The sequence below is a fragment of the Anneissia japonica genome, unplaced genomic scaffold (genome assembly GCF_011630105.1).
Source record: "Anneissia japonica isolate Jap-2015-1 unplaced genomic scaffold, ASM1163010v1 scaffold284978_len400890_cov162, whole genome shotgun sequence".
Lineage (NCBI taxonomy): Eukaryota > Metazoa > Echinodermata > Crinoidea > Comatulida > Comatulidae > Anneissia > Anneissia japonica.
In genome coordinates, this window is record NW_022728715.1 from 127,230 (window position 1) to 140,201 (window position 12,972).

At 32.1% G+C, this 12,972-nt stretch overlaps 1 protein-coding gene across 2 annotated transcripts; it reads right to left on the bottom strand.

Annotated features, from left to right (window-relative positions):
* Positions 1-507: 507 nt before the first annotated feature.
* Positions 508-7,274, bottom strand: LOC117114514 (CMP-N-acetylneuraminate-poly-alpha-2,8-sialyltransferase-like). 2 transcript variants are annotated; one of them, XM_033258190.1, is made up of 5 exons: positions 7,126-7,274; positions 4,833-5,003; positions 3,933-4,016; positions 1,572-2,093; positions 508-1,346 (listed from the first exon to the last, which is right to left on the bottom strand). In XM_033258190.1, the coding sequence occupies exons 2-5, from the start codon at positions 4,997-4,999 to the stop codon at positions 1,079-1,081; spliced, it is 1,041 nt and encodes a 346-aa protein (XP_033114081.1). In that variant the 5' UTR covers positions 5,000-5,003; positions 7,126-7,274; the 3' UTR covers positions 508-1,078. The 2 variants fall into 2 exon arrangements, with proteins under 2 accessions (XP_033114081.1, XP_033114082.1); XM_033258191.1 differs by lacking the exons at positions 3,933-4,016; positions 4,833-5,003; positions 7,126-7,274 and adding an exon at positions 2,709-2,905.
* Between the last annotated feature and the right edge of the window lie 5,698 nt (positions 7,275-12,972).

Genomic DNA, 12,972 nt, shown 5'->3' on the forward strand with positions numbered 1-12,972 from the left:
AATGATTCCCCCATCATTAATGGAACAGGCCCACGTCATGCTTGGCTGATTAGTTTTGATTTACATTTCGCAAGTCTAGTGCCATTCGCAGCAAAAGTCCGTTTCTAGTGTTGTTGTCAAATACATTTCAAACCAGGCTGGTTTTTGATTTACGTTTTGGAATAGAATTTGGAGAGGGCATTTGATCAATTCAGACCTACGTTTTGAATTTGAATTACATTTTAAAGAAATTAGAACTACATTTTGAAAAATTAGAACTTCATTTTGGGAAACCAGATCTACATTTTGGGAAATTTACGCCTACGTTTTGATAAATTTAGACATTGAATTTTGCAATTACATTTTGATTTTAACATGGACTTTTGCTGCGTATGGCACCCCATAGTATGATTCCAAAACCACCTTGCAGTTGTACCTACACCCAATGTGTATCCTGAGATTTGTGTTTGCAGATGCTGTGTATTAAATTATTAATAAAACAATGACAAATGAACAAATCAGACAGACTTGCAGACCACAAAACGTATCAAACCCTTTTTAATAACTCATTATTGTGAAGCCCAACGTATGAAAAGTACCTCCAAAAATGGAGTCTGTGCAACTTGAATAGTATAGAAAATGAATTACACTGCTTTACTGAATGTCCAATATACAATGATTTCAGATCCCACCTGTACGATTATATTGTTCAAATCAACCCATCCTTTGCAGATTTAACCTCTAATGAAAAATTCAGTATTTCAATAAGCGATGGCAACTACTGTTATAGGGTAGCTAGATTTGCCTGTCAAATCCTCTCCTTACGGCAGTCTATTGTGTTTAAATAAATCATATTTTTAGGAAATGTTTGTATATTTTGTGTTTAAAACTTTTTTAATCTTGTTTTTTGCTTGTGTTTTAAAAATACCCTGTATTATAATCATAAGCCAGAATTGGCTGGTCTCTGTTTTAATCTGAGAGTGTGAAACAAATAAAGAAGAACTAACATATTATTAGCATTCAGGTGGCACAGGGCAGACGTATGCACTCTATGGAGTGACTGCTCTAAATGTAAATATAATACTGTAGATTCAATTTATTAAATAACGCATTTATCAGTCACTATTCTAAAGTAACCTTGTTTACTCAACGAAAGCAGTTTACGAAACTCATAAGGAATGTTATGACCAGACTTAAATGAATTAAATTTATCGTTATAATAGTGGTATGGTAAGTCGCTGCCATCAGGAGCGGTTCCAAATGGATAAAATCCATACATGGATATCTTGTCGCAAATAGATACCGACACAGTGTATAAGAATAGGCCGGATGATGGACTGTATTTCTTCTTCAACATATTCCACAAACTGTAAAAATGTCAAAAAAACCAAGATAATTATGAGATATGAGGTACTTTCACACATTATATTTTATATCCAGAAAAAATGAAACACTATTAATATAGTATTCGCGAACTTGGTGTGGTTATGTCAGAAAATTACGTTGTCTTAACATTACACCACATTTATATGTTAACGTATTAGTTCTACACTAAATTGTAACATCTGAATTAATTTGAACATTATTCTCACCTAGCAATCATTCCATTTAAAGGCTTGAAAGGATGAGCAATTAATATATTTAGCTTGTGTTTTCTAAATAAGTTTACAAACTGAAAATGACTCTTGGCTGATACACCAAATTTTGAGAACCAGAGGATCGAACCATTCAAGTAACGATACGTATCTAAATATTTGAAATAACAAGAAGATGATTCATTCGTGATACACTTCAAAGCTTCTTTCGTTGCCATAGAATTGACGGTCATAACGTCAGTTTGATTTCCTACATCGTCCGTATAATTGTTTCTCGGCGCCATGTTTGATCTTAGCACATAATCATGAGCATCGATTTCAGCACCACATTTACTACCCAGAAGAATACCGCTATTGCCGATTACAGCGCATGTCCGTTGCCGAGGGATAAATTGTAGTCCTTTAGGTGGGGTTTTCATTGTTTTTGATCTGTAAAAATGCACCCTTCCACCGTCCTGTTGGTGTGGAGGTATCAACATAGTCATATTTGATGACAACCTTTGACGGGTTATTTTAGCCCTACAAATAAACAAATTGAGAGATGTTGGTAAAATATTATGTTTCCTAGGCTTTGCCGGGTTTAAACATTGTATGTGTTGACATATAACATGGTTGAAACACACTTTAGCTCCATTCAAAATCAAAATTTCAGGATCCGAGGGCCTCCGAATCGATAACAAAATCAAATCAGTGAGTAAAAATAGTAACGCTGACGGGTCAAAATTTAGGTTCGATAGGATGTGAATGCAGCATGAAGGTCAAATCCTTAATAATGGTGATGTTTCCACTGAATATTTACTGAGAAGAAACAGATATAATCATAACTTAGATAATAAATAATAACAGAAATAATACATAATAAATACTCCATGCTAGAGCATCAAAATTGAATCCAGTTACCACTAGGTTTTTCATACCAGTTAACTGGACTATTGTAAACACCATAGTACTGTACCCTGTGGTTAAGAAATTTCCACTTAATAGTTAATAAGAGGACACATGGAGAATCATAAATTTAAAAACAACAACACAGTATCAATATTCAAAGCTGGAACATCAAAACCTGGTTTACATCAAAATTAAATCCAGTTAACTGGGTTTTCATAGTACAGTAGTCAAGTTAACTGGACTTACTTTATTATGAACACCATATCTATGTATGTGTTAACTTGGACTACTGCTGTAGTCCAGTGAAGCTGTCAACATTATATTCTAAACTCTAGTTGGGAATTATCAAAATGAGAATTGAATTATGTTGGTGTGAACCAGCCCGGTATCCAAGGGGCCATGAGGGGCATGCCGTCCTCCTATAATTTTGTGCCAATACATTCCCATCCTCCTAGGACCTAGGTAACAGGTTGCACATGTTGTTGTTTGTGCAAAAATCCGTCGACGGTACCACTTAACAAACAAAAACTAATTAAATTAAAGAATTAATAAAATATTCTTAAAGATTTAAAAATAAAATGTGTATTGAAATACTGTCAAGGTACGGTATCCGTTTGGAAAGCGTTTGAAAACCCTTAGAGTAGAATTGAATAGCTTAGTGGTTAAGATGCTTGCCTTCCAATCCCAGGGTCCTGGGTTCAATTCTTGTCAGTGTTGCAGGATTTTTTCTCACGACCAAAACAACTCCACTCCCTAAATCTCACATTGAGATTTAGTTTGTGTAAAGCATCGTGTGTGTATGTTTGTCTCGTGAAAGGGATTGCCACCTACAAGTAGGACAGTTATATATTCGCTATTGACAATCCTTGGCACATGTATTGTGTGCCTAAATAAATAAATAAAAAAAAGTGCAATTTCTAGGATACTAAAGTTGCTACATCCTTATTTTATACTCAATTCCAAACTTGTTAATCTGAGAATGCAATTTGTGGGCATATAGTGTTGTTATATCATTGTTCTGTTCTTTTTCATGGGGAACTTCTGTGGGTGTGGACTTCCCTGGTACTTGCCATTCTCTCATATTTGATGTATTTACAATTGAACACCATCAATACTAACAAATTAAGATAGGGGCCTACTTTGAAAAACGTGATTTTTTTTTCTAAAACTGCTATTTTCAAGTTCAGCTTCAACCGTGGTTGGACTGAGGTATTTTGGGCCCTTTTATTCCTAGGCCCCTTGGAAAATGGTAATACCCCACCTCCGATCAACGAGTCTATCTACGGGGCTGGTGTAAACGCATCTTCTACAGTAGATCTTTACATACACATTTTAAGAATTCTATATTCATTTTGATATTCGGACATTTTTTATGTCTTCATGGCCCAAGTGTATACAGAAAACGATAATTATTATTAAATAAATAACATAATAAATTTGAATGAATGAGAACAAAATTAAAGTTCTTACCGCAATTTTAATATTTTTACTAAGTCAATGTGCTTATCAAATTCATCTTCAAGTACCTGCTTAATATCACTTTTTGGAGTTGTTCTGTCAAAAATTTAATAATAATAATAATAATAATAATAATAATAATAATAATAATAATAATAATAATAATAATAATAATAATCATAATGATAACGAGAAAATAGTAAAATTTGAAAAGAAAATAAGATGAAGTAATTATAATAGTAATAACAATACTATTTAGGAGGCACGTCTTTGATATAATGGATGCCTGGACAAAGTTTAGAAATGATCAAAGGATGAAAAGTGACCAAACAACATCGTCACTTGACAAGGATTAGTGGTCGAAACGCAGAAAGGTAATATTGCTATTTTACATTGGTTCAACAAAAATGAATAATATTTCTCCTTATTTATAATAATAATAATAATAATAATAATTAACAAAAATGAATAATATTTCTCCTTATTTATATTAATGATGTTGATGATAATGATGATGATAATGATGTAGTAGTAATGATGATAATAATAATGATAATGATATTATTATTATTACTATTATTATCATCTGTATTTATCTTTATTATTATTGCTAAGTTAGATTTGCATAAGACTGTAATCTCACAAATGTTTTAGGCATCGCCATTTTGCTGGTGGTGTGTAGCCAATTTTGTAATAGTTGTATAATTGCCAAATGTGTTTTAAATAAGCGGTAACTGTGAACCTAACATGATGTACAATATAGAATATGCCTATAGAAGCATTTTTGTTTCTTTTGTACTAATTCATATGCTGTACTACCTATTTGTTTATTACCTTGTTATAAACATTAACATAAATAAGCCCTTGTTTCCTTTATATCCCAATATCTCAATGAATATAATTATTACTTACAAAGATGGCATTCTCGTTTGACTCGGTTCTGTAAAACTTTTATGTTTCATAACAATTGATAGATCTGAAGGGTACATCATTATCAAAAAACATAGAGCCCATGTTGACAAGGTTGAGAAACATAATAGGCAGGTAAAAAATCCTCTGGATATAGTCACTGATCCCATTTTTCTATGAAAATGAAAACCAAAATAGGTGCTGACTATGATACTAAACATTATTATCTGTTAGAACGTACTTTCACAGGTAATTAACGTCTCAACGTTGCTGCAACGATGTGTAAAAAATCATCACTGTTTTCTGTCAGCAGTAGAAGACACCAAAAAAAAATTAAGAAGGAAAACCCCAGCTAACATTTTTGCGTTATAATAACGTTACAGTTTGGTGTACAAAACGAGATTTGTTTTTTGTAGAACCATGTATACGTATTTGTTGAAAAAGTTAATAATTCCTATCTCCTATATAATCAATAGCAAAGAACTATTTTAATATGCTTAAAAGCATATCATCAAAGAGTGTGAAAATCTCGATGTACACCTATCGCATAGAATCACTTGTGATATTTGTAAGAACAGAATTAGAAGCAATATTAAAGGGATTGTCTTCTAAACAAAGGGCAAGACAGAATCACTCGACTGGAAAAAAAACATAAGACCTATATAATAAACCAACTCCAACAATTCTCTTATGAATAGGTTGATTTTTCATTATTATTATTATTATTATTATTATTATTATTATTATTATTATTTTCGTCACATAAACTTTGAGAGTTGTAGACAAAGCTTTCCTTTGTCTACACTATCAAAATATATGTGACAAAAAGAATGTGATATGCCCATATATTGGTATGATGACGTCATATCACATATCAAATTGTATAAAAAAAAAAGTTGAACGTCTTCAACTCTTATTTCCCATCACATTTTATGTAACGCTTTTTTTTATGAGATCTGATAGTGTAGACAAAGCTTTAATTTATCGATAAGTGTGTTTTAATATGTTATCAAATTCTGCAGTGATGGAGCAGATTCTTTTAATTTTGAGCGCCTGACTGTAAACTATGGATTTTCCGAGTTTACTGGGGTGAGCGCTAATAAAAGTTAGGTATCTGTGATTTTGTCAGTAGGCTTTGTGTAAAAAATCATAACTGGCAGTGTTTTACTTTTACTATTATCTTTCTTATCCAGTATAATAGATAGGGTACACATTTTTTTTAATTCAATAATTCTATGCTTAAATGTTTATATTACTACAAAATGAGCCAAGGTAAATCATTTGTTTACCCACACAACATCAACACATGCCTCGCAACCCGTAAAGTAAACAAAATCAGCAATAAAACCATTTGGTTAAAAATTGTCATTTATATTCTTTAACGTTGCTTTCTGATATTATACCTAACAACACAGTTCGCGAAGGTTGTTGATGTTTTATAATTGCTGGATAGTATAATGATAACAATAAAAGAAAACTTTCTAAACGTTATATAATTAAAAACTTTTTTTTGTGAATGGACACAATATTTTCATTGATCCAGAAAACGAAACGTCTTTGAAATGTAAATGTTAGTTGGATTGTGATATTTATTGTTAACAATATAGTTACAAGAAGTCGCTAGTGTCAGCAAGAGAAGGTAAATTCGATACATAAAAACCCAAATGTCCATACACATTAATTAATTATGTTTTATCTACCCTTCTAAAACCAGATAATGTATCGGTAAAGCCCAGTCTTATTTTGACATGGGTCTGTGCCACAATTTGTTTAATTTTATTCTCATTTGTTGAGTGTCTAAACTTAAGCCTAGCCTAGCCAAACTACTAGTTCGATAAATCACATAAGTTCAGGACTAAAGTCAGCGGAATTTTGAGATCATGTTCTAATGCAGTTTGTCAAGGGTATTAAACTATTCCAATGGCAATTCTGGATACGGCCCTGCAGCCCTACATCTGATGTTCGGTATTGAACGGAGTGATAGATCAATGGTAGTACCAATTGCCAACACAAAATTCATACATGAGCAATGTAATATCCATGCGAAATGGTTAAATTATTCCAATGCCTAATATCTATGTTATGTCATGTCTAAAACGAAAGGCTTCGATTTCAACTTTGCATATGAGTGTGGCAAAACGTATACGTGGTAAAAGTCTTTGTAATAATATTTAGATTTAATTAATAACACTTCAAAGCCCAATTGTATAGTCAAATGGCAGAAATACATAGGCCTAGCAAACTATTAACTAAAGTACAGTTAATTTCATTAAACAATGAATACTACAATACTTACGGTACTGTTGCCAAAGTTACGAGTAAAAGTATTATGGCTTCTCTGTACTAAGGTATACACTACTGGCACATTCTTACAGGGGTGGATCTAGAGATGTCCGAAAGGGGAGCCCATTGAAGGACAACACCTCATAGGCTATCGTGCGCATGAATCGGTCGAAAGCGAAAATCGTTTGTGCATTTCACGGTTATTTTGTGTTGAACACAAAGGCAACGAAGTAGAGTGAGTGTATGAAAATGCTTAAAAGAGCATGGCGCATTTAGGTCAGTACTTGGGAGTGGGAAAAGATGGTAAATTCATTGAGAGCCAGCTTACGTTGTACTGGATGTAGATATGCGGATCATTTATGCGGAGTTTATTAATAGGTGTGGTCTGAGGAGGTGCAATTTTATGAAAATGGTCGTGCGTAAACTTGCACGTCATCTTCAAATTGTAGCCGAGCACATGGAAATACTCTTGGAAGATACTTTTTAAATTTTGAAAAAAAGCAAGGACAACTCACTTCAAAATACCACTGTGTTTAACACGTAACGTACGCTAAATTCATCGAAATTGTTCATCCAAATGAGAATGCACAACGGGCACGTTTTTGTCTGAACCACGTGACGTAATATCATGAATCACCCACTGTGATTCGCGTCATCAAAGTGACTTCAAACCAAGTTTTATTAATCTTTAGTTTGGCCTGATAATAATAATTACAATAATTACAAGAACATACTATGTTCATTGCAGCTCTGAGTCGCGTCTCAAACAAAATATACGGGTCGTTTTTGTGTATTTCTATATAAACATAAACACGCGTTCCAAAAAAATGCAAATTGCGTTCACATAAAAGTTTATTTATCCGTTTATTAAATTTGAAATATGTAGAATGACGTTATATTTTAATATGCATGCCTTTAATATTTTAATATTATGTTCTTGGACAAACTTTGAAGAACTGTGAATAAATTACCGGACAGAAAAACCCAGTGCAAAAATATTCATTCATTTATATGTACATTTATTTATCTTTTCTTTTTAAGTTTTATAAAGTACATTTGATAATTACGGTTAAAAATAAGAAGGGCAAGATCCCAAAAAGCAAAAGCTTGAAGTAGGCTGCCCACTTATTCTGGAAACTATAAAGGATACAAAACAATAAACAGGACAGTCTAAGAGAAAAGAAAATGAAAGTAAAAACAGGCCGATACAAAAACGGCAAAAAACAATGCTCAAACATAAAACCCATCAAACCATAAATAGCTTAAATCTAAATGATAGAAAGAAAACAAAATTAGACATATTTGGAAAGTATGTGTTCTTTTTAACCTGTCGGTAAAACTTATTCTTGAATTAGAAAGGGGGAAGGAGAGAATTTACCCGGGAGAAAATAAAAACACATTGTAAGAGATAATTAATGTCTTGAAGTTTTAATAGTTTGAGAGAAGAAAACAGGGGATCGGAGTGGGCTCGTGGATGGGAATTCGATATGATCCTAATGACCTTTTTTTTTTGGAGAACAAAGAGCTTAGTTAGACTTGAAGGGTAAGTGTTGCACCGAACAATATAACAATAACAATAATTAAAAAGAATCAAGGAGCTATAAAGTATACGGAGAATGTTTTAAGGAATAAAGGAAGATAATCTATATATAATACCGATACTTTTAGAAATTTTGTTCTCAATTTCACAAATGTGCTTTAGGCGACTATCGATATGAACGCCCAACAATTTTGTATTATTAACAAAGGAGATGATTTGATTATTTTTAGTTGGTCAGTATAGTTATCAAGTAATCTAGTGGAATTATGAAAGACAATACAACTACACTTCTTCAAATTAACAGAAAGTTTGTTGGCAGAAAAATATTTAAGAATGTTGAGCATGTTGTCATTGGAAACTTTAAAAAGTGAATCAATATCTTTATCCGTATATGGAAGAGTGGTATCGTAAGCATACATAAGAAACGTCAATAACTTAGATGAATTACAAATGTCATTGATATACAACAAAAATAAAAGGGGCCCGAGCCGAGATCCTTGAGGAACTCCACATGTAATAGGCAGAAAGTCGGACAAAGCATTATTAAATGTTGTGATTGGAAAGGTAACAATTAAAAATATTATATGCAGGGCCACGAATACAATAATGGAAGTGTTTATATAGTAAAATGTTATGGTCAATAATATCGAAAGCCTTCGAGAGATCAATGAAAATGCCAATTGCAAGTTCGTGGTTCTCAAATGCTCTGATAATATTATTCTTAAGTTGAAGAAGTGAAGATGTAGTGTTGTAGTTTTTTCTAAAGCCAAAATTAATTATGGTACAAAATATTGTTATTTTTTTTTTTAAATATTGTAAATGCCATCACAAATATTAGGCGTTCAAAAAGTTTAGAAAAACAAACTGAAAGAACGGAGATTGGACAATAATTGGAAGAAACAGATTTGTCACCGGACTTAAAAATCGGGGTAACTTTCGCTTGTTTGAGGCTATCCGGAAAAACACCATAAGGTAAGATTAAGATTAAAAATGTAGGAGAGGGGTTCCGAACTAAAATTAATAAATTGTGTAATGATATATGAATTAATACCGTCAATACCAGGTGCTTTGTTGCTTTTCAAATCCCTTACGACACATGTAATCTCATGAGAAGTAACAGGGTTAAGGAATAACGAATGGAGGGTTGGTTGAGGAAGGTAATTTGAATTAGACTGACCGATATTTTTTGAAAGTGTAGGACCAATGTCAACAAAAAAATTATTGAAGTGATTTACAATTGTATTAGGGTCATTTGATGGGTCTCCGTTACAGTTTAAAGCGCACTGATCGTGATTACTCTCTACCTTCAATTTTCAAGACTATTGACAATTTTCCATGTACCTTTATGTTATTTTTTTGCTAATTGAATTTTTCTTCGTAACACTTACTCTTAGTTTTACGGATAATTGAATTCAATTTATTAAGAAATTGTTTGAATCTATTAATATTTTTGTTAATAGTATGCCAGAGGGATTGGGAATAAAGTTTGTTTTTATGTTTAATTGAGGTACGTATCCCATCGGTCATCCATATTTATAATTTTCTTTTTCTTTGCAGAATGTTGGTAAAGTGGAGAATGTTTGTCATAGATGTATTTAAATTTGGTTTCATAAATTTTTCTAAATGTATATGTTGGATTACTTTGGTCAGATCGATAACTGGTAGAAGTGGGAGTAAAATTGAAAGTAGGTAGATGATCACTGATGTCGCTATAAAGAAGCACTGTTAAACGATTATCGCATTGATTTGTAATGAAATTATCAATTAGTGTTGCTAAGGTTTGTGTTATACGTGTAGGCCTATTAATAACAGGACGAAAAACATTACTAGAAAGTGAATTTACAAAATTTTAAAAATTATTATCATTTGACGTGTTTTTATGTAGATCGATATTAAAATCACATAATAAGTAAACTTGTTTATTTCTTTATTTTTTGATAAATCATTTAAAATAAGAGCAAATGTTTCAATAAAAGAATTTTAATTAAGTGATGGTGCCCTATATATTATGACAACTACAATTTACAGGATATAATTTCAATTTCGATAAATAGGGAATCACAGAGGGATGGGTCAAGATGTATATCAGCTCTTTTTTTAAAGAATTTAACATTTCAAAAATGGCAACTCCTCCTCCACCAGACCGCCCGAGCCTGTTATTCGACATAACGAGTAATTTGGAATATTAACTATGGGGTTATTATACCATGTTTCAGCGATGCCAATAACATCAAATTATTAATTGAGGCTAGAGGGTAGTAGCTTAAAAGAGTACTGTGCACAAGGCAACAAGAATCCACATGCAATTACGAAAATGTTTGCTGGTGATTTATGTTTGTAATGTGTTGGTCAGGTTGAAAATAACTACATGTATTTAGGCTAGAAAAAAAGAAAGTTAGTGTCAGGGTCAAAATCTTGATCATGTTTATCATAAATAGCAAAAGGATTGAAAATTAAGTTATTCAATCGATTTTGGTTTATTGGGTCAAGCATGACTGAGCATACACAAAAACATATAACATAAACACAACAAACGAATTAATAGTTTCACAAAAATGGATATAAATTGGACTGTTGAAAACAAAAACAAGTTAACCACAATAGAAATTGGCCCCCATACAAATAATGATAAATATAAACATCCTTGGTCATATGAAACGAATTTGACAACAATTGGTCTGGGATTGGTATGATTTGCCTACCCTATGATATCTGTCAATATAATCAACTGATAGCTTAACACTTAGCTGTTTTTCTTCAAAAGTAATTATAATGTTATATCTGTATTTTCATTAGTTTCCTCTTTTACAACAAAAACACGAAAACGGTTTCGCCTTTAGTATTGCTCAAGGCCATCAATTTGGGAGTTAACGTTTTAAACTGCTTCATCGACATCATTCAATACCGTTTGAAGTTTGGTACTAAGGTGGCCTAAGTTCTCCTCTATATCGTTTACCTTACAAGATATTCCAGATATTTTAACATCCATATCGTTCATTTTAGCCATGATCTGGTTACAATAATCATCGATAGTAGATGTGACGGTTTTCTTAAAGATTTCTTGTATTTGACTAGATTCAAACATCTCGAAACAGTTTTGTATTAGGCTGGAAAGTCGATCACTTTTCGATAGCTCAACAACTGTTTGACCATGGTTTGACGAACCAGCTCTGCGTTGTTGCGTGTCATCGCACCTGTGGCAGGAATATCGGATTGTTTCTCACTCATGCCGTATAAGCAACGATCACAAATCTCAACAAAGTAACACTTTAATGTACAACAACAAAGTTGTGATAATACTTATCTGGTATTGCAATCTAATCTTGTTTATCGGATGAAAATTTAAACAGAGAGACCAATGTTGTCTACTTACTTCATAATAATTACGGAGCACTCGCACAATGAGGTTGCTCGGCCGAAGACTCATGACAATGTAAGAAAATGGGATGGAAGAAAAAAAATAAGAACAAAAATGGCTAACGTAGGAAAAGCCAAAAAATCAGAACAAATGGTCCTTCTTCCCGTCGGGCAAGCCTGGATCGCCATTGTCTGACACCATTACGAGGTCGGACTAAAATTCATAATATTTCTATCCAAGTAACATAACACTTAATATGGAATGGGCGAGCCATTCGACCCTAAGTATAGGTGCTGCAACAATAAAGTGTATTAGCATGGTATTAGTAAAACATATACTTACAAATTATAGACACTTTCTGTTTTTTACGCAAATTTTTGGCCCGCCTGCATCCCCCAGCAAGAGTCTGATCGTCGTGTAACCGGTTAGTAGCATGTTACATAATACTAAACGTTGATTGACAATCCCTAATATTTTTGTCTACTTGCACAAATTCCTCTTCTTTAACGTTAAAAATGTATTTATAACTACAGTATTACCGCAAGACTTTATACTTTATCTTTATCCTATCATTATATATTATTTATATTATATATAGTATATACATATATATATATTATATATAATATATAATATATAATATAAATTCACTGTATTTACCTTTCTTTGAATTATATATATTTCATATATATTATATATATTACATTTTATATATATATATATATAATTAGTATTAATATTGTTGTTATTATTGTTGTCATCGTTATTGTTATTATTATTATTATTATTATTATTATTATTATTATTATGTAAGCTGTAAGCTTATATAACAGTTGTTAATACTAAGTGCTGATAACTGTATTGTCAGTAAAATTTTGTAAATATTTGTGTGATATCAATTCACTTCATATGGACATTGGACCTTTATCCATGTCGTCATCACCCTATACATTGTTGTGAAA